Source organism: Hevea brasiliensis, chromosome 6, assembly GCF_030052815.1.
Source record: "Hevea brasiliensis isolate MT/VB/25A 57/8 chromosome 6, ASM3005281v1, whole genome shotgun sequence".
NCBI lineage: Eukaryota > Viridiplantae > Streptophyta > Magnoliopsida > Malpighiales > Euphorbiaceae > Hevea > Hevea brasiliensis.
In genome coordinates, this window is record NC_079498.1 from 23882476 (window position 1) to 23909125 (window position 26650).

The following is a 26650-nucleotide window of genomic DNA, read 5'->3' on the forward strand; positions in this document are numbered from 1 at the left end:
TCTATTTTGAAAGCGAAAAAAATGAGAGATCTCGAAGTCAAATATTTGCAAGTTGTTATGTTACCCATTTGTTCCTCAATTGAATTAAAAAAATAATAATTTTATAAATAAAATTATTAATAAATTATTATTTAGAAACCTTAATAATTAATTATTTTACTTATATGTTGCGTGGATTATTTATTATTTAATATAATTTAATATTTACATTTATATTTTATATTTTACATATATATATTTTATTAAATATAATAAACACAATTAAATTTATAATAAATTTTGAATAATTATATATCTACTCAAATCAGATTAAAGAAAACCATATATAATTTAAAAGATATATAATAATAACAATTAGTGTGCTCAAAGATTCTTTTTTTAAAGATATTATTTTAAATATAATGTCAATATTAAGAAATAAATTTAAAATATAAAAAATAGAATTATTTTATTATTTATGATCTTCCTTTTTTTTATTGTTTTTTTAGGTCTTTACTCTATTTAATAATCGTAAATTTTGATCAATTTGCAATCAGTAAGAAGAAGATCCTTCAAATTTGTAAGACTCATTAAATTAATCATATTATTATAAATTAGGAAATTGGTGATTTTATTGAGAACAAATAAGAAATGACTCTATATTTTTAATAAAATTATTTAAATAATTATATTTCTAATGATCGGTATGTAATAAATTGCAAAAAAAAAAGTGAAGGTTATATATATATATATATTAAAATAAATAAATAGTAATTAATTTTAAATTTTATAATAATTTAATTAATAATTTTACTTAAGTTACATGCCACATAGTGAGGTTTCAAATAACTTTACTAAATGAGGTAATATTTAGTGTGTTGATTAGTTAATGAGAATGACAATTTATTGAAATAAATAAAAATTTTGAAATATTAACAAATATTTTCATTTTAATTCTTTTTATTTTCAATTTTTTTAAGTTCCATTAAAATAAATAAAAATCATTCCTAATTCTATTTAGACAGATAAAAATGTTAAATCAAAGCAATTTAATTTTGATATTTAATTTAAAAATAAATTGCAATCAATTTTATTTTATGTTAAATATTATCTAAGAAAGATTATTTTAAAAAAGGTTATTTTAACGAAATACAATAGATAAATTAAAATAAAATTTAAATATTTTAAAATTTATAAATTGTAAATATTTTATATTTTTAATTAAAATTATTAATTTTTAATTATTTCAATTGGTATATCTATTTTCCACAGTACGGCAGACAGGGGGCTTAACTTAAAACTACAGTTGACGGAAACAAAAGAAGGGGAGGAGAGAAGGAGAAAATGGAGCAACTGAGAGAGTGCATAGAAGAGCTAGTGAAGTTCACGCTTAATTCTCACATTAACGAAACCCTAGAATTCGATTTGGGCCTTTCTAAGGACTTCTGCTCCAATCTCCTTAGAGACGACCCAAACGACTCTGTTTCACTGCCTGACATTGGTATTGCAGGTAATTAATCATCTCATCATTACTAGGCATATTATATTTTTCTAAAAGGGTGTTTTCTTTTTGAATGGAAAGTTACATTTTGAATATGGGTCTCTATAATTGGTGAAGAAAGAATGTAAAAACCAAGCAAACAATATTAATTTCTTAAGCTATGTATGAAATTGATGATGTTGCTTTTTTTCTGTTTTTTTTTTATTTTTTATTTTTATGAAAGTATGGATGAGCAATCAAGAATATGAACAGAGTTTTAATATTAATGGAGTAATAAGATAATAATAATGATTTTGGGCATAAGGAGACTACTTGTGTTGGTAGAAAAAGGTTTAATATTAATGGATTAAAAGTAAAAACAAATAAAAAAACCAGAGGGGAAAATAGAAGAAGAGGAACACCATTCATCATCATCATTTTCCCCTCTGTTTTCATCCTTTTATTAGTTTTTAAGTTTATTATTTGTAAGGTGTCAAGGATGAACTTCTATTTGTGCATATTATCCTTGGTAATAAATGCTTTTTATTGAAATTCCATTTGCATCCATTGTGTGCTACTTGTTTGCAATGGACGCTCTACAAAATGGAAGACAAATGCATGGCCTATGGGCTGCTTAAGTGGATGGTGCAAAGGCGAGGTGCAGTTTGCCAGGATCACTGGGGGGAGAGATAGAAAGAGACTCTACAAAGCATATGCATTTCTGAAGGAGTGTTCTGCCATATTGCAAGTAAAATGTATGTTTCTTTATTTCAAGGAAGATTCACTGCTTCATACTCAAATGCTACAGGTTGTTTTGAAGGAGTTCCCCAATATCCCTTATTCACGCGCCTAGCTTCAGCTTTATACCAATGTATAATTTCTGGGTCATTTTGTAAGACATATGGTGAGATAGAATTCATCAATGAAGATATTTCCTTGAAGCAGAAAGAAGATGAATGGAATAAGTTAATTATGGAAAAGGGATCTGATCTAAAAAATGTAAGTGGAGAAAAGGGCAAAATTTATGGAGTGATTTATTTCCTTTTCTATTTTTTTAATGTGTTATTAGTGATTCAGTCTGTTACTACCATATATAAACTACTGCATTTATCAGATGTTCAAGTCTACATTTTTTGAACTTCATGTTCAGGAGCCCTTCTTCTCACTCCTAAAAGGTATTACTTGTTTTCTAATAGGTCTTTCTAGCTTTTTATCGATGGTCAAGTAACTAAAATTTTACTTTAATATTTTTTTTACTAATGGATTGTTTATCTTATCCTCGAGTATTTGGATTGTATGCAGATGGCCGGAAAACAATTGAAGGAAGATGTGCTGGTTCTAATTACAGTAGGTACTGCCTATTTAAGTTTTAGATCTATAGTTGATGCATTACATGCTTCTATTTTCCTTTCTGATATATTTATTCTTCAGTTTGGTCTATACCTATTACATATTGCAAGAAGGATAATGTATGGCTGTATATTGACAATGGAGCCTTAAATATATGTGAGTTGTCAGATGTAATTACGAAAACAGTTTAGAATCTTTGTGTATGAGAATTGCTAGTGCAATTTGGTTTGGCTACAGTATTAGCAATTCGCTCACAAGAGGTTAACCTTAACTTATTGTGATCATGTATCTCCCAACACCGCTAGTCTCCTAGTTTAGTCTTGGCCTCTCGGAATAAGATTGGATTATCATTAGTTATTGGAAAAGTAATCTAACCTGAATTAGAATTAGAAGATCGTGAAAGCTAAATAAATTAATATTAAACTTGTTAACGGGGAATTTTTTGAAAACTGTAGCTACAGCCACTCTGTTATCATGATGTTGCACCATGAAACTTCACCACACCTGAAAACTAAATGGTAGAAGGCTTAATCATCATGCATTTTGGAAGCTGTTAAAAGTCAACTGTCAAGAGGGATGGGCAGGCACTAACACAAGGGAATCATTAGGGGACTGAGGAGGGCATTTTAGAGTTCCTTAATCTTTATTAGTGCATATAAATGACAATTGACAACTATAAATTTGGCCCTGTTAATAAAATAACGTCCTTTTAAAAAATCTCCTGTTAGTGAATATGCTTAAATATTACTGTCAAGATATGTTATTATGCATAATATATTTTAATTTGCCATTTGTTCTTCTCATTTATTTATAAATTTATTGATATATTGGTTTCTTTGTTGTTAGAATTGAGCCAGGAGCTTTGGTTCTTTTAAACAGAACTGCAGTGCTTGAGGTTAAGGTGATAATATGTTTATGCACTTTATTTGCTTTCCTATTTCCAGTTGGGCCTCTGTAATTTCATCAATTCACAGGATGTTCGCCGATATGCTTCATTTTCAGAGATGTTGGAGACAGAGGATCTTTCACAAGTCCTTCCTGGGGTTAAAACTGTTCAAGAAGGTAACAATTTTTGCTTTTACTAGGTCCTATGCTGATATTATATCTGACAATCAAGTTAATGTTCTTATTTGGGACATATATAAGATGAATGACTAAGGTGCTTAGTTGTTGTGCCTTAAAAACTAAGACTCCAAGACTTTTATCTCAAGAAGTTATGGATGGGGGCTAGGGTTTCTGTTGGTGCTTGAATAGGAGCTTTTTGATGTATTAAAAAGTGTGATAGGCACCCAAATGAACATTGCCTAAGGATGCAGATCTCTAATGGAACCCAAGGATCATCAACACCAAAATAAGTTTTCTTTGAACAAAATAAGATGTAATCTCTATGGAAAAAGAAGCACCAGAATATATATTTCAAAGAGGAACAAATAAAGTGTCAATACAATAACCCAACTTTTGGAAGATTACATTGATCGTCAAGTAAAATAGGCAAGTGATCAAGTTACCTAAGTTGTAGTTCTTCCAGAAACTAGCAAGAAAGAAAACTCAAACTCTCTCTAAGGGAGACTCTCATGTACAGTATAAATGAAAAACTGAAGGAAGAAGATGGTATTCTCTTCCTTATAAACCTAGGGTTACAGAACCACAAGCTAAAGATGTTAAGACAAAAGTTACAAATAATTGTGCCATGTTGGCTATTTTAACAAGAATAGTAAGTGTATTAATTATAAAGACAAAAGATGGCAGCAGCATTAATTGCAAAAGGGCAGAAGCTGGCAGCAATTGGTCTCTCTTTGTGGCAGAATATTGTGGTTCACTTGTTTAAAAAGTAGCTTTCTTTAATTCAAATGAACCAATGAGCTCCCTCCACATGGCGTAAATCCTACAAACATCTAGGTGGCTGCCAAGTGGACTCCAAGGTGGCATGTGGTTGGTGACGTGGCTAGTGACGTGGCAATGGAAGCTGACGTGGCTGGTGATGTGGCAATGGATGCTTCAACTTGGCACATGGTGATCCATTTAGATTCTTGGAGCAAGCAAGCTAGGCCTTCCTTATACAGCTCTCCTCCTAAGCTGAAAACCCTTTTATCGACCATGAGCATGCTTTGAAGTTGCTTAGCTCTCGCTCTAGTGTTTGGCCCTTTGAAGGGTGGTGGTGCTCCATGATGATCCTCATCGACCTCTCTCACTTGAAAAGAATTCATTTTCGAATTTGTTTCTGCACCAAGGAAAGGAGTAAGATCAGTTACATTAAAAGTATTACTAACACCATAATCACTAGGCAATTCTATCTTATAAGCATTATTGTTAATTCTTTCAAGCACTTGAAAAGGGCCATCACTTCTAGGATGCAATTTAGATTTCCTTTGGTTAGAAAATCTTTCTTTTCTCAAATGGATCCATACCAAGTCACCTGATTCAAAAATCATAGGCTTTCGCCCCTTATTAGCATGAGATGCATATTGCTCATTTTTCTTTTCTAGATGCATATTGCTCATTTTTCTTTTCTAGATGCAACCTAGCTTGTTCATGCATCTTTTTAACCATTTCAGCCTTTTTCTCACCATCCAATGAAGCAACATGATCAATAGGCAATGGGAACAAATCCAAGGGAGTAAGTGGATCAAAATCATAAACAAGCTTGTTATGGAAAGTCAATCACTATATTATTTCTCTGTATATTCTGTATTCTGTATTCCTATTTAGGATTTCTTATTTAGGATTTCTTCCTAATTAGTAGAACACAATTATAGGAATCAATTGTATATATATACCCATGTTAATTGAAATCAATGAGAATCATCTCTTTCTACATGGTATCGAGCAGTCATCAATCTAGGGTGACTATTTGTTCTCACTAAGAGACCTTCAACATCGCCGCGCCTCAACCCCTCATTCCACCAACCATTAAAGGACTTCGAGGTTTGGCTCTCGATCCTATTTTTTGCTTGATTTGTGATTTTGGATTATTTTGCTACTATAAGCACTTTGGATTAGCGTTTCGATTAGTTTTCTTTGTCTCAACAAATGGCAGACAATAAGAATGTTATTTCTGATGTGATTCCGTTGATGACTAAGATCACGGAACACAAACTTAATGGTTTGGAGTAAGGTCTATTTGCATAGCATTGATAAGGATGATCACCTTACTAAAGATCCACCCACTGATGATACGCAACAAACTTGGCTAAGGGAGGATGCTCGGTTATTTTTGCAGCTTCGGAACTCGATTCATAGTGAGGTAATTAGTTTAATTAATCACTGTGAATTTGTTAAGGAATTGATGGATTACTTAGATTTTGGAATATCTCCGTATTTATGATGTTTGTAAGGCATTCTAAGAGGATAAGTCTCTCAATTTTATGAATTTTAAACGTATATGAGGAACTTAATGTATTGTTGCCTTTTAGTCCGATGTGAAAGTTGAGTTTTCTTGGCCTTCCTTCGAGTATGAGACTGCTAAATCTCGATTCTCTCTTTCCTCTTTGCATGAAACGTTCACATGGGTCCTGAGTACTCAATCTTCATCCAAATGGACAACGTAATAGAAGAGGAAGTAGAGAAGGAATTATAATGGAGAGGCTAGTTCTAATCAGACTCAAGAGGAGTCATTTGTTATTATTGCCATGAGCATACAAAATATAATTGTAGGAAAAATCGATGGCAAATATGGCTCTTCCTCTGAGAAAACTATTTTAGGATTTTGCACAATTTTCCGCATCTCTAAAGCCTAGTAAATCCACTACATGCCTTGTGTCTTCCTCATCCAAATGGGTTATTGATTCATTCTAGTCTTCTATCTAATCTCACTTCCTCATGGTTCTACTTCTTGTGTCATGGGTTATTTCTTTGTCTTCATTTTGTGTCTACCAAAATTCTCTTTTAATCTACTTTACGTGAGTAAACTTACGTTTGTTTGATCTTACGATTTGCGGATTATTGGTAGAGGAAAATCATGTACTTGTTTGCTCAACACCTCTTGAAGCTCATTGTAGATTGGGTCATCCTTCTTTGTCTACTATGAAGAAGCTCAATTTAATGTGAGTCGTGTCAATTTGCAAAACATCATCGTTTGCCTTCGTGTCTAGAGTCAATAAACGGGCTCATCCCCTTTTGAGTTAGTTCATTCGATGTTTGGGGTCCTTGTTAATTTCGTTATTTTGTTACTTTTGTTGATGATTACGTTATATTTAATGAAGAATCGTTGTTTTCTATCTTTTGCCTTTTGTAATGAAATCAAACCCAATTTAATATTTACGTGTGCATATTAAGAAGTGACAATGCCAAAGAATACTTTTCAACACAATTTTTATATGACACAAAATGGCATTCTTCATCTGGATACCCCATCCCAAAATGGCGTAAAAATCGGCATCTTCTTGAGGTAACTCGTGCTCTTCTTTTTAGATGAAAGTACCTAAACACTTTTGGGCGGATTTTTGATCAATCGTATGGGATATTCCTTATTTGTTTTCTACAAAATCTTTGTTCCCTATTGAACCTTTTTGTTGTAGCGTGATGTTAGTCCACGTGTTACTAAATTGGATCCAAAATCTCTCAAATGTGTCTTCCTTGGGTACTCCAAAAAGGGGTTGTTTCTCTCCTACTCTTAATCGTTATCTTGTTTATGTCACATTTTTGAGTTCACTCCATTTTTTCCTCCATCATCTATGAGAGTCGGGGAGGAGGATGATCTCTTAATATATCTTTGTCAACCAATGTCTAGTCCTCTCCCTGTTCATGTTTGTTCCAGATTGAGATTTCCTCCACCAACTACGGGAGATCCTATACCTCATCGATCATGATTCGATCTAGACTTACCCATTGCTCTTCGTAAAGTAAAACGTTCATGACTTACCTATCTCTTCTTTTGTTTCTTATAATCAATTGTCTTCTTGTTCTCGGTGTTTTGTTACTTCTTTAGACTCTGTTCCTATCCCTAATATTTGTTGGTGAGACTGTTTCATCGGTTGGTGTGATGCTATGAAAGAGGAAATGGAGGCTTTAGATGCTAATGGTACATGGGAACTATTGCCTTGTAAGAAAGCTATTGGTTGCAAATGGGTATTTAGGTAAATATGGTTCTGTGGCTAGGTTAAAAGCACGCCTTGTAGCAAAAGGATATGCTCGGACATATGGGGTTGATTACTCGATACTTTTTCTCCTGTAGCTAAACTTACTTCTATTCGCTTGTTTATCTCTTTAGCACTACATATGATTGGCCCTATTGGATATCAAGAATGCTTTCCTTCATGGTGATCTTAGGAGGTGTATATGGAGCAACCACCGGTTTGTTGCTCAGGAGAGTTGGGTAAAGTTTGTAGGTTTGAAATCTCTTTATGGCTTGAAACAAAGTCCTAGGGCATGGTTTGGGAGATTCAATTTGGTATGCAAAAGAGTAAGTGTGATCACCGATATTTTATAGGCAATTCTAATTCTCTTGGTAGTCTATGTGGATGACATTGTCATCAGAGTGACTCGTATTTCATCTCTTAAAACCTTCCTCCAAACTCCAAAGACTTGGGATTGTTAAAGTATTTCTTGGGTATCGGTTATGAGAAGTAAGAAGGGTATTTTCTTATCTCAAAGAAAATATGTCCTTGATTTATTGACAGAAAATTAGGTGCTAAGCCTTGTAGCGCACCAATGACTCCAACTTTACGGATAGTGAGTTGTTTGAAGATCCAGAGAGATGAGATTGGTAGGAAAATTGAACTACCTTACATTGCTTATGCCGTTAGTGTGGTAAGTCGGTTTATGTCTTGCTCATTGGGAAGCCTTGGAACAAATCTTGTGTTATCCGAAGGGCGCCCAGAAGAGGTTTGCTATATGGTAATCATGGGCATTTGAATATTGAATGTTTTTCGATCTAAGGTTGACAGGAGGTCAACTGATATTGCATTTTTATTGGAGGAAATTTGGTGTCTTGGAGAAGCAAGAAGCGAGTGTAGTTTCTCGATCTAGTGCTGAATCGAATACAGAGCCATGGCACAATGTGAGGTAATGTGGATACTTCAATTACTAGATGAGACAGTTTTAAGACCAATTGTGGTGTGATAATCTCTTCATATTGCTTCTAATCCGGTGTTTCATGAGCGGACCAAACATATTGAGATTGATTGTCACTTTATTCGTGAAAAGATTCAACAACAGATCATCTCAACGGGCCACATCAAAACTGGAGAGCAGTTAGGAGATATTTTCACAAAAGCTCTGAATGGAGCTAGGATTGACTACATTTGTAACAAGTTGGGCATGATTAACATCTATGCTCCAACTTGAGGGGGAGTGTTATGGAAAGTCAATCACTATATTATTTCCCTGTATATTTTCCTATTTAGGATTTCTTATTTAGGATTTCTTCCTAATTAGTAGAACACAATTATAGGAATCAATTGTATATATATACCCATGTACAGATTAATTGAAATCAATGAGAATCATCTCTTTCTACAAAGCTCAAAAAGAGAGTATCCACTAGATGAATGCACAACCCTATTATATGCAAATTCTATGTATGGTATGCATTCCTCCCAAGACTTTAAATTTTGTTTCACTAAGGCTCTCAAAAGTGTGACTAAGGTCCTATTCACTACCTCTGTTTGGCCATCAGTTTGGGGATGGCAAGTAGTAGAGAAAAGTAGCTTAGTACCTAATTTTCCCTGTAGAAAGAGATGATTCTCCTTCCAAAAATGACTCAAGAACTTGATATCCTTGTCACTCACAATGGTTCTAGGTATACCATGTAACCTAACAACCTCCCTAAAGAATAGATTAGCAACATATGTAGCATCATCATTTTCGTGACATGGGATAAAATGAGCCATTTTTGAAAACCTATCCACAACGACAAAAATTGAATCATGACCCCTTTGTGACCTAGGCAATCCCAAGACAAAGTCCATAGACAAATCAATCCAAGGATGCTCAGGCATGGGTAGAGGTGTGTATAGCCCATGAGGCATCACCTTAGACTTTGCTCTCTTGCAAGTCTCATATCTAGCACATAGTCTCTCAACATCTTTTCTCATGTGGGGCGAAAAGAAATGCTCCCTAAGGACATCTAGTATTTTGACAGCACCCAAATGCCCCACAAGGCCTCCACTATGACTCTCATTTACAAGCAAATTTCCTCAAAGAACTTTTAGGCACACAATCTATTTTCTTTAAACAAATATCCATTATGCCTAAAGTACTTTTGGAATGCAGATTTCTCACATGCATGGAATGTGGCAGCAAAGTCATCATCATGTTCATATAATTCTTTAACATACTCAAATTCCAATAATTTAGAATCAAGAGTAGTGAGAGGATTATACTTGCGGGAGAGTGCATCAGCTACCACATTCTCTTTGCCCTGTTTATATTTAACAACATAAGGAAAAGACTATAAATTCTTCCCATTTAGCATGTCTCCTACTCAACTTATGTTGGCTTTTGATATACTTCAAAGACTCATGATCAGAATGTATGACAAATTCCTTAGGCCATAGATAATGTTGCCATGTCTCTAATGCCCTAACTAATGCATATAATTCTTTGTCGTATGTAGAATAATTCAATGTGGCACCATACAACTTTTCAGTAAAGTAAGCAATTGGACGTTTCTCTTGCATGAGAACAGCTCCAATCTTTACACCTGGTGCATCACATTCAATCTCAAATGTCTTGTCAAAATTAGGCAAAATTAATAAAGGTGCAGAACATAATTTCTCTTTAAGCATGGCAAATGCATGTTCATGTTCTTTACCCCAAACAAATGTCACATTCTTTTTGACAAGTTCATTTAATGGAGCAGCCAATATACTAAAGTTAGGTACAAATCTCCTATAAAAACTTGCTAATCCATGAAAGCTCCTAACTTCAGATGCATTTTTAGGAGTTGGCCAATCTCTAATTGCCTTAACCTTTTCATCATCTACTTCAACACCTTTGCTGCTCACAACAAATCCCAAAAACACAATTCTTTCTAAGCAAAAAGAATACTTTTTCACATTTGCATATAATTTTTCTTTTCTCAACACATCAAACAAAAGTTTCAAATGATGCAAATGATCATCAATGTTTTTGCTATGGACAAGAATATCATCAAAGTAGACAACAACAAACTGTCCAATAAAAGCTCTCAAAACATGATTCATAAACCTCATGAAAGTACTAGGGGTATTAGAGAGACCAAAAGGCATCACTAGCCACTCATATAAGCCATGTTTTGTTTTGAAGGCAGTTTTCCATTCATCACCAACTCTCATTCTAATTTGATGGTAACCGCTCTTCAAATCAATCTTACTAAAAAAGCAAGAATCATGCAATTCATCCAACAAATCATCCAATCTAGGAATAGGGTGGCGATACTTTACAGTGATTTTATTCACAGCTCTACAATCTACGCACATCCTATATGTTCCATCCTTCTTTGGCACAAGCAAAACAGGAACCGCACAAGGACTCATGCTCTCACGGACATGTCCCTTAGCCAAAAGCTCATCTACCTGTCTTTGAAGCTCCTTAGTCTCAGCTGGACTACTCCTATAGGCTGGTCTATTAGGAATTTGAGCATCAGGAATGAAATCTATTTGGTGTTCAATACCCCTAATAGGTGGTAAACCCGAAGGTATCTCATCCGGAAACACATCTTGGTATTCCTGCAAAAGAGACACAACAGAAGAAGGAAGATTGGGGTCAAGGTCAGAAACATTTAAATAATTCTCCCTATACATGAGAATGCACAATGGCATCCCACCACTCAAAGCTCCTCTCAACTCCCTTCCCCCAACATACAAGCTCATCTTTTTCTCTCTTCTCTCCTTTTGTCTCGAGCCCTCTCCTTTTTCCATTACATTCACTTTCTTTTCTTTCACTTCTTTCTTTTTCTCTTTCCCATCACTCTTTTCTTTACTCTCTTCACTCTTGTGCTCGGCCTCTCTTAATTTTTCTCTCCAACTCTCTTTTCTCTCCTCAACAGCCCTCAATATTCTCATTTGGTCCTCATGTGCTTGTGATGGTGACAAGGGCACCAAGGCATGTGTGCGGCCATCTTTCTTCAAATTGTAGTGATTCTTCCTCCCATCATGAATCACATACCTATCATACTGCCATGGCCTACCTAGCAAGATATGTGTAGCTATCATGGGCACTACATCACATAAGACCTCATCATGGTAGCTCCCTATAATGAAAGGTACCACTACTTGCTTAGTTACCTTCACTTTGTTGCAATCATTTAGCCATTGTAACCCATAAGGTTTAGGATGCTTAAAGGTAGACAATCCTAATTTCTCCACAAGTAAGGAACTAGCCAGATTGCAACAACTACCCCCATCTATAATCATGCTACACAATTTCTCCTTCACCACACACCTAGTATGAAAGATGTTTTCCCTTTGCAACTCATCACTATCCACAATAGGTTGAGCACTCAAGGTCCTCATGGTAACCAATGCAAAGTCATACCCATCGGATGGCTCTTCAACGTGCACATCCTCTTCATTTTCATTCCCCTCAACTAACATCAAAGGTTCGGCCTCATTTTCTTCCTCACTCTCTACCTCCCCATCTTTCCTAATCACAATGACTCTCTTGTTAGAACATTGGGAAGCATAATGCCCATATCCCAAACACTTGAAACACTTCACATCTCTAGTCCTAGTAGTGGCAGTACCCCCCTTCTCCTTATCTTTACTTTCTACCTTTTCTTTCCCCTTCCACTCTTCTTTCCTAAACTTAGAAATTTCTTTCTCACCCTTAGAAGTCTTATCTACATTTGGTTTCCAAGGGGCCTTTGGAGCTGAATGGACACCACTACCATGCTTAAAAGCTCTCTTCATCTTCAATTGTTTTTCTACTCTAATGGCTATGTGCACCAACTCAGTCAAATTAGTGTAAGAGTGCAACTCAACAACATGTGCAATCTCCATGTTAAGATTAGCTAGGAAACGTGCCATAGTAGCGTCTGGAGGTTCATCTAATTGTGCCTTGTCTATGGCTATCTCCATTGCCTTATAGTACTCCTCTACACTCTTCTCTCCTTGTGTCATCCTTTGCAACCTTTGGTGGAGTTCCCTCAAGTAGTGTTGGGGAACAAATCTCTCCCTCATTGCTTTTTTCATAGCCTCCCAAGAAGCAATGGATCTAAGACCTAAAGTTCTTCTCCTAACCATCAACTGGTCCTACCACACTATGGCATACTCCTTAAACTCTATGGCTGCAAGCTTCACCTTCTTTTCTTCACTATAGTTATGACACTAAAAAATTAGCTCAACTTGCCTTTCCCATTCCATGTAAGCATCCGGATTCTCCTTCCCATGAAAGGGAGGAATTTTCATCTTAATACTACCCACATTAGTGTCTACCCTCTCTTCTAGGCCTCCATATCCATAATCACCATATCTATACTCTCCAAATCTAGGCAACCTACCTCCTCTTCTACCTCTAGCTCCCTTGCCCCTAGGTGGTCAATAACCCCTACCACCATAGTTGTAGTTCCCAACCTCAAATTCTTCTTCTATCTCTTCCTCAAACTCTTCCTCAACATGCACTTCACCCTCAAGGTTCTCCACTCTTGGTTCCCCTATATTTCTCACTTCTTGCCTTCTGTCCCTAGCATCATCTCTACCCCTTGCTCTCTCTTCCCTATCCCTTCTCATCTCCTCCAAAATCCTATTCATGTCATCCCTCAATGTATTCATGCCCAAGGTCAACCTCTCAAATTGTGCAACCACGACGCCCCTTTATATAGCTTCATCAACTAGGACTCTCTCCCCACTACTACCAGTTTCATTTGACATGATTTTGAGCTGCAAGAAAACAAGTTAGTAGGAAATGGCTAACCCTCTCTAGGTGTTTCACACAAACAGATGGCTTTTACCCTAATGCACTCACACCCTCAAGCCTTTTACCACTCACTTCTTGTTTGGTTCCCTTGGAACTAAGATACCAATGGCAATTCAAAAACTCACAAATTTTAAACAAAATGATCAAGAACGACAAGGAACAAGACGTGGCACAAGAACAAAAAATGTGACACTGGGGTCAAAATAAGAGATAGACACCAAATGAAGAGTTAGTAAACTGGAATGAAGACAACCTAATGAAATGATATCAAGCTCAAATATCAAATTTCATAATCAATGCAGCAACGATACCAGCAGTTCACATAATTTACCAAAAATATGCTTCAATTTTGGTTCACCACACAAACGACTATATTTTGATATGAAATTTGGTACACATTGGAAACCCAATACTGACTAACTACTGGTAAAATTTCAGGAGTTTCTGAGGGAGTTTACTATGTAAACTAAATTTGATCAGGTTTGCCATAAATTTTGGTTCGGTAAGAGAACAGTGTCAAACAACCCCCAAAATTGACATGGGAACTACTAAAATGGGGTATAAATAGCCTATAAATTTTCAGAGTTTTCTGGATTGGTTTCTTATGTGAACTAAATTTGATTAGGTTTGCCGCAAAATTTTGGTTTGGTAGGCAATCAATGTCAAACAACTCTCATAATTGACATAGGAACTAGTGAAATGGGGTATAAACAGCCTATAAATTTTCAGAGTTTTCTGGGTTGGTTTGTTATGTGAACTAAAAATAGTCCAGTTTCTCTGCAAAATTTGGTTCAATAAGCAAACAGTGGTATTTTCACCCCAAATTTGGTATGAAGCACAATAATTATACCCAAATGATGCTGGTGAAATTTCAAAATCAAATTCAAACTTTAACCCCACGTTTCTATAATTTCCCCCAATTCAACAATGGTAACAAATCAAAATTCCAGCACAAACACCACAAACTCCAATAGGGCAGTAGATATATCATCAAAATTGCATTACTATCAGTTACTAATCATGTCAATTCCCAATTTCAGTCATCAATTCATCAATCTCTCATAAATCAAAATTACTGCAGTAGGCTCAACATGCTTGATATTATGCAAGAGTTCAAAGAAATTAGCTAGCACAAAGATGGTATAAGCTGGAATATAGATTAAACCCTAAGACAAAACTGGAATCAAAGACAGATCTAAAGAAATTTCTCTAAAACCCTAGATGAAGATTTCAGTAGCAAGTATTAGAAACAGAAATGAAAAGCATGGAAGATGAAGAAAAACAAAAACCCTAGAAATATCTTCTTTGGCAGAATGCCTTAGAAGCTTAAACCAAACAGAAAAATCAACTAAAGGAAGATAAAGAATGAAAGATACTTACTTGATTTGATGCCCTAATGCTCTGATTCCGATATGATAGGCACCCAAATGAACATTGCCTAAGGATGTAGACTTTTAATGGAACCTAAGGATCATCAACACCAAAATAAGTTTTCTTTGAACAAAATAAGATACAATCTCTATGGAAAAAGAAGCACCAGAATATATATTTCAAAGAGGAACAGATCAAGTGTCAACACAATAACCAAACTTGTGGGAGATTACATTGATCATCAAGTAAAATAGGCAAGTGATCAAACTGCCTAAGTTCTAATTCTTCCATAAACTAGCAAGAAAGAAAACTCAAACTCTCTCTAAGGGAGGCTCTCATGTACAACAAAAATGAAAAACTGAAGAAAGAAGATAGTATTCTCTTCCTTATAAACCTAGGGTTACAGAAACACAAGTGAAAAATGTTAAGACAAAAGTTACAAATAATTGTGTCATGTTGGCTATCCTAACAAGAATAGTAAGTGTATTAATTATAAAGACAAAAAATGGTAGCAGCATTAATTGCAAAAGGGCAGAAGGTGGCAGCAATTGGTCCCTCTTTGTGGTAGAATATTGGGGCCCACTTGGTCAAAAAGTAGCTTTCTTTAATTCAAATGAACCAATGAGCTCCCTCCACGTGGCGTGAACCCTACAAACACCTAGGTGGCTGCCAAGTGGACTCCAAGGTGGCATGAGGCATGTCCAAGGTGGCATGAGGCATGTCCAAAGTGGCTGGTGACGTGGTCGGTGGCATGGCTAGTGACGTGGCAATGGAAGCTGACATAGCTGGTGACGTGGCAATGGATGCTCCAACTTGGAACATGGTGATCCACTTAGATTCTTGGAGCAAGCAAGCTAGGCCTTCCTTATGCAGCTCCCCTCCTAAGCCGAAAATCCTTTTATGGTCCATGAGCATGCTTTGAAGTTGCTTAGCTCTCGCCCTAGTGATTGCCCCTTTGAAGGGTGGTGTTGCTCTATGATGATCCTCATCAAAGTGCCATCTGCTTAAAATAAGGTGTACTGCAAACAAATTTGCAGAAATTAAGAAGAAGAATGAGATAACAGATCAGTTTGAGGGTGTAAAGTTGTCCTATGGATTTTATAAAATAGATCTAATAAAAGCAAAGACAAGTAAAGAAAAAAGTGAATGATTATCCTTTCTCAAGCTAATTTCAATTGAGTCCCGATTATTTCTATTACATTATGCCATTGGAGTAATAGGAAAAATGTATTTAATGAATTGCTATTCTTAGGTGATGTACATTGGAACTTTTTAAATTCTAGGTTGGGATGTTTTCTGAAAGGCCAAATGGTTAAAAAAATCCAAAATTTTGTCGCTTTTTACAATTATAGCCAATTCTCTCTCTCTCTCTCTCTATTTTTTTTTTTTGGGGGGGGGGGGGATGCAATTTCAGCTTAACCTTAAACGTTTGTCGCAATTATAACCAAAGTTCAAAATTTGAGAGATCAGTCGTAAATTGTGCCACATAAGTTGATTTAGAACGAATTTTGAACTTTGGCTATAATTGCAACAAACCTTTAAGGTTAGGCTTAAAACAAAGGACTTGGCTATAATTGCAAAAATAGGCAATTTTTTGTTTTTGTTGCTTTAAGTTTTCCACTTAATTTTTTTGCATGCAATACAAAAAATGTGGTTTAGCGCTTTTTCAAGTAATAGCTTTTTTTTTTTTTAAAAAAAAAAAGAGAAATCAGCACTTAGTTTCATGTGTTTTGCTCTATTAGCAATTAGCAGTTAAATGCACTAATGTCGTTAAAAATGCTGATGTATTAAGATATAAAAATAATAAAGAGTATATATATTTTTCATTTTTCTAAGATCCAATTAAATTATTATTTTTAAAATAATTAAATGTGATTTTTTAAAAAATTTTAAAATAATTTTTATTATTTCAAATCTGCCACATTAGTATTTTTAAAAACATTAGTGCATTTGGCTACTAATTGCTAACAGAACAAAACATAAAGTGCTGACTTGTCAAAAAACCAAAAAAGAACCTTGATTGAAAAATAGTTAAACCACATTTTTTTTTGTACTTTGCCTTACCCTTAAAGTGAGATTTGTTGAAAATTTTATTGCTGGCGATTGCATTCCTGAATATGTAAGATCTGAATGTCTAATGTCATGGATTTATGGCAATTCCAGGTGTAAAAATCTATAGGAAGTTTTATACAGAAGAAAAGGAAATGTCCAATGGTGTCCTTGCAATCTGTGTATCAAAATCTTCTCCTCAGCCATACCTACATCTGGCTAGCATACTGTTAGTGAGTTGCTTATTTTCATGAAATTAAGTTAATCTTTATGAATAGGACTCTTTGATTGTTTAGATGCAAATATGCCATGCTATTAAATTGAGTCAGTGCTAATATAAGAAGGTACGCGTGTCAGAAAATTGTAATGCTTGGATTGTGCTTAATGCTGAATGGTATGCTGCAGAACCATAACACTTGTGTAATAATACAAGGAATACAATGGTCATTTTGATCATGTAGCATTCTATGGTAATCCCAACTACTACATAAATTCTCTTAAAAAGGCAATATTTGCTAAACAATCTGTGCTGCTTTGATGTTTTCCAGGGATTGAGTTATGGTGGTATCCAAAGTCTTCTGGGCCTTGCACATACTGTTGGAGCAGTTTCTGATGCCCTTCCTCCACCAAGATCAACTCTTCTCTCATCCTTCACTCTACCATATAGACCAAATGTAAGATTACAATTGGCAATGAATTATTTTTGGTTTTTTTGCTGTGTTGAGGAGAGATTTTTGCTTCATTCTTTTTTTAATTTCTTTATGGTCCTAGCATTTGAAAAATGTTTCATTTTTAAAAATTGATCATTTCAACTTGTTACATACAAGCATTTGCTTCAATAAAAATGTTAAGGAGAGCTCATATGTTGATCACAGAGGAGTGGTTTACTTTAGGCATGGCAGAAAAGTGATGCTCTGCTTTGTTTGCTACAAATACATTAAGATGTTTATCTTTCTTCTAATTTATCTCTAGATATACATAAGACTATTGTATTCTATAAACAGAACAATTTGTTGGCAATGGGCTACATTCTCATTAGGACCTGCAGAATGGTGGCAGTGCAGAACTGGATATTTTATACTATTTTTGGTGTATATATTCATTTCATACATTATGTTAAATCACAAGAAAAGCAATAGTCCTTCAAATTTGTATACATGTTGCAGCAAGTTTAGATGTATCTTCTTAGAATTTTCACAAGCTTGGTGTTTTAAAAATTATGTGTTCTATAAATTTGAATTTTCTGATTTCATGGCTTGAGGTCAATGGTAGTGCCTTGACACATGGAGCAAGGGCTTTGGCAAAGCACACTGAAAGGAGTAGCAATAAATATTGGGGTATTATTAGTGGAAGTGGTGAGTGTCTAATGCAATTCTGAATTGGGTCCTTGAGCCAACAATCTTTTTTTCTTTTGGTTCTGCTTTTGTTTATTTGCTGTATGTGTGATGTCTTCCAAATATTTTTCTTCTGTGTTGTTAAATGCTATAAAATACTTATGTATTTTTTCTTCATATGCAAAAGGAGGACGACATCGAAAAGAGGAGTTCTCTCAAATTTTGTGTCTGAACTCTGATCCCTATTTTCTTTGGATAAATTTTGACAACCGTCCCTGAACTTATCTAGTATAACATTATAGTCCTTCAACTTAAAAATGTAACATAAAACCCCTTCAACTTTCAAATTTTGCACAGTAAAATCCCTCTAACCTCTAATTGTCGATTTTTCAGTTAGACGCTGACCTGAACAGTTCTAGCGTGGAGCTTAATCAATATTTCTCTTTTCTCTCTCAAGTTATGTGTAAATTGAATCATTTTTCTCACTGTAAACAGAATGATTTTTCAGGTGCAGAGAGAATAATTTTACAATTTGAATAAGAGAGGAGAGAGAAATGTTGACTAAGAGCCATGTGGGAGCTGTTCACATCAGTTTTCAACTGAAAAATCAGTAATTGAAAGTTAGAGGGATTTTACTGTGCAAAATTTGAAAGTTTAGGGGGTTTTATGTTACGTTTTAAAGTTTAAGGACTGTAGTGTTACAACCATATAAGTTCAGGGATAGTTATTGAAATTTACCCCTATTTCTTTTTTCTCCTGTTCATTCTCTCTCTCCCTCTCCCCTTTTTCAACATAAATAGACTTGAAATCCATCTTTTTAAAAATAATTAATGTTATCATCACTAGCAAGCTATTATCTGACTTGTTGGCACTATCATACCTTCTAATCATGGTAATGGGACTCCAGCCACCAATCAGTTATCAATTGCCCCCATGTGCTTGAGCTTGGCCTTCCTGCTCCCACCTTAAGAACCAAGCACCACCTGCACCAACCTGTTTTCCAGTCACTGCAACAGCAATTCAACCTATCAGTTCAAACCAACTTCTTATCACCTCTAGCATCCTCAGTATTATAAAGTCACTAACTACTTGGTATTTGCCACCACAACATTACTGCTGCTTTCCTGTCATTGCCACCAAATAGGGATGGCAAAAGCGATCAATTTTCCCCGACTCCGCCCCGACCCCGATTTGTGTGGGGTGGGGACAGGAAGACCTTATCCCCACTCCGAAACCTCATAACCCACCCCGCACAGTAATATATTATTATTTTTTTATTAAAAAATAATTTATTTTTATATATTTAAATATTATAATTTTAACAAAATATATAAATATATTGTTAAAATAATGTGTAAAACTTGTATTTTTAATTATATTTTATTTTTTAATAAATAAATTTATATTATATACTAATAAATTAAAATAAAAAAATAAAAAAATAAAAGGAAAATTCTCTGAGGAGAAACCTGCCCCGCCAAGCACCCCGGCGGGTAATGTCCCGTCCCAACCCCGAACTCCTATGGAGCGGGGACGGGAGGAGTGATTTCTGTCCCTGACCTGCTCCGTTGTCATTCCTACCACCAAAATGGTGTGGTGCCTATCTTTGACACAAATTATACTTGCTTTAAATCTCAAATCTTTGAAAAGGCTTAGCGCAGATCATGATACCTAAAGTTTGCCATTAATTCTTGTCTACTGATCCCAATTGATTACAGTGTTTATTTTATTGTTTCTAGTTCTATCCACTGTACTGCGAAGCAGTATTGAATCAGTATAGTTCAAAAGTTTGTAAATTCAAATACACACTTTATGATTTAATTGAAACATTTTTCCCCTCGTCTTTTACAAGTCTCCAAAACTTATTTATAAAGGTCAGACTATAAATCCTTGGATTTCAAATTTCTTATCCTAACAACTTTAAGGCACTGAAGAAAAAAAACTCCTTGGGGTGTAATCAAAAGAAAAACCTAATTCCGAAGAGGCATTGGCTGAATAATTGTTGAAATTGGAACACTTATGAAGCTCTTACTGATCCCCGAGGCAAATGTTATAAGAAAGAACTCTCAAAACAGCTGTCTGACCAGCCGTGCACAATAAATAAATAGAAGACATCCCAAATACTCCTAAAAATAGCTAACTGCATTATACAACACGCTTCAGTTCCTACTAGGAGTTCTACTTTCACAAACCATGTTGTTCAGTCCATTCTTTCCCTTATGATCCCTTTCCCTTATGATCCCTTTGCCTTCTAACAAATTAAATATAGATACTCAATGTGAAGAATTTTCTAGGATCCTATGCTGTAATAGATAATCCTTCGAGGAATTCGACAAGTTCGTTGGGTTACACGTTGTTCTTGGGGTATCCTATTAGTACATGAAACCTAGTTTTTCATATAATGAAAAAGGAAGTCTGCTTATTTTTCATACTGGCCTTCAATTATATGTTTATGACTAACTTTTATGTTACATTGTCATTTTTATCTTTCCAGATTCTACTAAAAATAGCCTTGCAATGAATGTCATCAATTTCTTAATTGCTTCTTGTTGCTGGTCGAATGTGCATATTGTTCCTCCACATGGGGCTGTCTTTGAGGTAAGGGTGGCTGATGGTTATGGAGCGCGGTGGTCTAAGGATGGAGCTAAGGTATATTTATGCTATCAATAGGCGTGCTTAAATAATAGCAAAACATTTTCACTGATGTTATTGCAAAGATATGAACAATTATGCTACTAACTGCCATTTCAAAACCTCAATGATATTGTTGGCTTTTGTTCAATTAAAAATTAAAAGTATTAAGACTTAGCTTCTTTTCTTCCACATAGATTAGCCTTTTATGTAATACCATTCACAGAGTTACTCCCAGTCCTGTGCATGGCATCTGCAGTTCCAAAGAATGCATTACTTATTCTTGTCTTCTTCTTCAGAGAATGACCTTTGATGCAGATGATGTCATGATAGTGTAAGCATGAGAACCATAGGGGAAACCATTTCCTCGTTTGTCAAGTCTAATGACAATAGGAATCCCTACAAAATAGCAAGTCTTGTCCGAAATCAAATAGAAATCCCAGCAAATATCTAACTAGTTATCGTTACCTAACTCTATAAATAATTTAATCTAATCACTGCCCAAGCATCTAACCAAAATTTTGTGTTTGTGTTATTTCAGTTCATTGGATTTCTTGAGCCATATATGGAAGATGGTTACTCAAAGGGATGGAAGCATTAAATATCTTGGTTACACATTCACACTGGCTTCCTTGATCTATGCGGGTATGTTTTCTCAACAATTGGACCTACCTGCACTCCCTCTGCCCCAGTCATAATCTTTTCTTTTTCTCATACTTGATCATGATGTGATACTATGCCTGCTCAGTTTCAGTTCAAGGAAGTGACCTCTCATCAGTTCCCATCTGTTATAGAAAGTCAACTTTGTAGATTATGTTTTCCTAATTAGGTTGCATAGTTATAGGGATATATTCCTATTTAGTTTTGCATAATTATAGGCATAGTTACGTATTCCTTCATTATTGAAATATACAGAAAATTATTCCTCAACATCATCTCCATGACACTGGATGGATCTTTAACAAGTTAAATTTTGATGGTGTTTGGTCTTTGGGTTTAAAAATCTGGGTTCAATTTCCTATCAATTTAAAAGTTGAGCTGGGTTTAGGACTTAAAATTTTTCAAGGGTTGGTGGTGGTAAATGTTAATGTGAATTCTGCTTTAAAGTTAGTCCAAATCTATGCTTGGGTGCTTTCCTTGATCTTCTACCCTAATTTATTTGGTTTTGTACAGATACTGGAAATATTCCCAAGAGTTGTTTCAGTGTCAACGTCAATGTTCATCATGGATTGGGTTCCTATTTGAGCAAGTGTCCATCATGTATATATATCATATGCAAATGAACAAGGGTATGTTGACTTTCAATTAATTAAATGAAACCAACTAGAGGTAATTATATGTGCTTAGGTTGTGCCATGATGAGTGGTAGCTACATATAGATTTTTACCTGTCCATACAACGCTTAGTACGCATTAAATAGTTAACCCTTTAGGGATAGCTCTATCATGTGTATGACTAGCTTTATTTTTTTTTTTCTCTGGGGCATCATCGTTGCACACAAGATCTCTCTCTTTGCTTCCAAGCTTCCAGCTTAATTATTATTTGCTTCTGAAATGTCAGGATACATGTTTAGTTTACGAGGATTTGGAAATGGATGCTTTCTTTGATAATAATAATAATAAATTTTGATTTATAAATTTTTGAGTAAATTAAAATTTAATAATGTGCAAAAAAATTATTAAAAAATAAAATATTTTAACTACACTTGGTTGTCACTCATCACATCAACATACAATTAATGGAGTTAATGAACTAATCAATCACGTAATCATATTTTACCATCTGGATACAAAGATAATTCAAGTGTTCATATATAAAATTATATGATATATTTTTGAACTTGTCCCTACTCTTTATTAACAAATTAAATCATTATCGACACTCCTTAAACTGCATTAAAATAATCACAAATTATTTGAGCAATAAGTTAATTTTTTTTAATAAATTAATCCTTCTGCTAAAAAAATTTAATTCACTGTTAAACAATCTTTAACTCCAAAATAACTAATAATTTTTTAATGATAAAATTGCCCTTTTAAAATTGGAGAAGGAGGTGAGTTGTTCTTACTCAACCACAACTGTCTTCTCTATGGCAGCACCACTTTGGTCTGTTTAGTTTAGTTTAGTTGTTAGATATAATTGATAATTAATAATCATTGTTAATGGATTATTGATTATAATTGATTTATATTAAGCATTTGATAAATTATATATAGTTGTTATCTTTGATATATAAAATATTATTAAGTATATATTTTATTTTATATTTTATTATTAAAATAAATATATAATTGTTAAAAATGTGTAATTATAAAGATTTTTCTTTTAATTATCACATCACATAATTACATTTTTTTAATATATTCTATTAAATTATAATATTTATAAGAATTTGTATAATAAAATTATGCACATTCATTACAGTATATCCGTTACATGAAATTAGATAAATAAAATTTAATAAATTTGCATATTGGAGCGAGAGAGATTAAAGTTGAATAGAAAATTCAATTTAAAAAATTAATAATATTATTTATTATAGTGAATTTCTATTACTTGTAGAAAATTATTTTATAAGTAATTATTTTTTTAAAATAAATAATTATACATTATAAATAAAGAAAAAAAAATTGACCAAGTATTCCCCCTTTGGTCATTGAATAGTTCCGCCTTTGCGGTTGCTGGACCGACCAAACGTAGACGAGAAAAATTTTGATGGTCTTTGTTATTATTTGGTGACGCAACCTTCTTCTAGGCCTGCTGCTTGCTGCGACTCATTTAAAAATATTTTGATATTTGGCAATGGATTTAGGCCATCCCTCACTATCCATTTGTCCTGTTGTTGTAAGCTTGTTCGTAAAGGGACAATTCTTTTTATCCAAACAAAATTTTGTCAGAAAGAAAATATATACGCATGTGTGTTTGTCCAGATGTAATTGTGAATTGTCCGGCACGCTTAGGGCCTATTTAGTATTATTATTGCCGCAGGTGAAAAATTATTTCTTTAAATATATTAATTAAAAAATAATTTAAAATTAAATTTAATAAATTTTAATTATAAAAATATTAAAATAATTTTTGTAAATTACTTTTATTAATAATATTTAAAATAAATATTTATTTAAAAAATAATTCCGACCCTTTAAATATAATATCAATTTGATATTAAAATTGAAAAGTTAAAACAATTTTTTAGAAAAAAAATATTATTTAAAATATTTTATTATTTTAATATTTTTATAGTTAAAATTTATTAAATTTAATTTTAAATTATCTTTTAATACTCTCTGATTAATATATTTAAAAAATATTTTTTTTAATAACAGTTTCAATAATAATCCTAGATAGTAAGGTTGACTCGAGGGGCTAACTTTTTTTTAAAAAACAAAATTCAAATATTTTATGAGTTTTGTTATAAACAAAAAATAATAAGTCTAAAATATTAAATGTCCATTTAAGTAAATTAATCATTAAATTTAAATTTTAATTAATTTCATTTTAACTTTGTCTAAAATTAAAATTTGTATAAATTTCTTAAAAAAATTTAAGAAAACATAATAATAAGTAACTCCCATATATGTATAATTGGAATCTTCTTTTTAATTCTTTTGTCTAGTGTTTCACATCTAAATATTATAAAAAAATTCAAAGTGTTAACTATTTAATTAGTAAGTTTTAATATTTTACTAATTATTGGTCCTAGAATAAGTAAGCTCATATCACTCACCGTCGACTCTTGCCTCGACTCACTCATTCACCTTTATTCATTTAATTTATTAATTTTTTTTTTTTTAACTCCACCCATTCAACTTAATTCATGATACCTTTTGTAATAAGTTATATAGTACTAATATTTTATAAAAATTAATTTGAGAAATTGAAGATAAAAAATATTCAAATACTAATTTTATCTCAAATTCAACATTTTAATTTACACAAATGAGAGATATATGATGTTTTAAGATTTTATTTATTTATTTACTTAATAAATTTATATGTTTATTATTAATTACTTAATTTTTATTTATTTTAATGTGTTAAATTTTATAAAAAAAAATTGATAATACGCTATAATCAATATTTCTAATAAATTAATTATTTAATCACTTTAAAAATTTTTTATTTTAGATATTTTTAATTTTATGATTAATATATATTGAAAATATTTTGTTTTATAAATAAAAATAAAAATTAAAAAAATTATTTTACATATTAACAAAGAAAATTAATATTTAAGTATTCCATACTTCGATTTTATCCATTAAAAATTAATAGGAAATTGAGTCTTATTTTAACAAAAGGATTAATTAACCAAGTAAATTTTAGGACTAAATTATTATACAAACTTAAATCAGAGACTTATTTATAAATTTTTGTTATCCTTAGACTTAGTTGTAGATTTCCTTAAAAAAGCACTGCTCGAATTGCAATATCAGAAATATTATTCAATTAAAATAATTAATTCATTTAGAAGTCTTTGAACTCATAAATTTTAATGAAATAACTTTTATTCTGATTGATGAAAATAAATTTAAATATCATATATATGACATATGCATGTTGATACATGAACATAGCTTATTTATTTTGTTTTTTTTTTTGCATATTTTTTTTTTGTGTTTGAAGTACTTACAAAATTATCAATAAAAAATATTTTTCTGATTAAAGATAAAAATTAAATTATTTTTAAGAAAAATAACTTTTTCTTTTTATAAAAGAAAATTATTTTCTAAATTTTAATAATTTTATTAATATATATATATATATATACTATTAGTTTAATATTAATTGTAACCATTTATAAAAATTTTTTTTTCATGTATATATTATTTTTTGTAAAACAAACAAAACTTAAGATGGATTATTTTTAAATATTTAGACTCTATTTGATTCACGAAAAATAATTTATATATAAAAAATATTTTTTTATAGAAAATATTTTTTAAAAGAAATTCAAGAAAATATTTTATTTTTTAGTTATAATGTTAAATTAATATTATATATTTATTTCACATATATATAAATATTTTTATATTTTAATAAAATTATCAATATTTAAAAAATAAAAAATGATCTTCTCTTATTAAGAAATTAAGAAAGGAAGTTATTTTTCTTAAAAATAATTTAATTTTTTATTTAAAAAAATATTTTTATTTATTAATTTTTTTAATACTCTTAATATTAAAAAGTATAAAAAAATATTTTTTTATAAAATAAACAGAACAAAATATTTTATATTGTCAAGTGTTGCATCAATACCTAGTTTACTTTTTAAATTTTTTAATCCTAATTAGAAATGTTTATTACGTGTACCTTTAAGAATAATTTTTTTTTTATTGAAATTCTAAAAGAATTATTTTACACTAATTACTAATACATCCAATTTTGTAGAGTCTATTTTATCTTCTAGAAGGCTTACTTATTTGACCTGAAAATGAAAATATTACATTTAGTTAATTAAATAAAATAAAACTATATATCTATCCAATTATTTATTTGGTATAAGTACTGAACGAATCTCTAATTAATATATTTTGGCCAGCCTCTTTCGTATTTTTTATTTGGGTATTTTATAAAATATCCTTAAATTTTGATAATAATAATAATAATAATAATAATA

General features: G+C 32.5%; 1 protein-coding gene across 4 annotated transcripts; it reads left to right on the forward strand.

Moving 5' to 3' along the window:
* The first annotated feature begins 1266 nt into the window (after positions 1-1266).
* On the forward strand, positions 1267-22376 carry LOC110637521 (uncharacterized). Of its 4 annotated transcripts, XM_021787662.2 has the most exons (13): positions 1343-1489; positions 2070-2214; positions 2268-2458; positions 2574-2634; positions 2762-2810; positions 3656-3710; positions 3784-3871; positions 17180-17298; positions 17614-17739; positions 18327-18420; positions 20894-21048; positions 21572-21675; positions 22204-22376. In XM_021787662.2, the coding sequence occupies exons 2-12, from the start codon at positions 2085-2087 to the stop codon at positions 21629-21631; spliced, it is 1128 nt and encodes a 375-aa protein (XP_021643354.2). In that variant the 5' UTR covers positions 1343-1489; positions 2070-2084; the 3' UTR covers positions 21632-21675; positions 22204-22376. The 4 variants fall into 4 exon arrangements, with proteins under 4 accessions (XP_021643353.2, XP_021643357.2, XP_021643356.2 ...); XM_021787661.2 differs by lacking the exon at positions 2070-2214 and having other exon boundaries at positions 1267-1489; XM_021787665.2 differs by lacking the exons at positions 2070-2214; positions 17180-17298 and having other exon boundaries at positions 1267-1489; positions 3812-3871.
* Positions 22377-26650: the final 4274 nt, after the last annotated feature.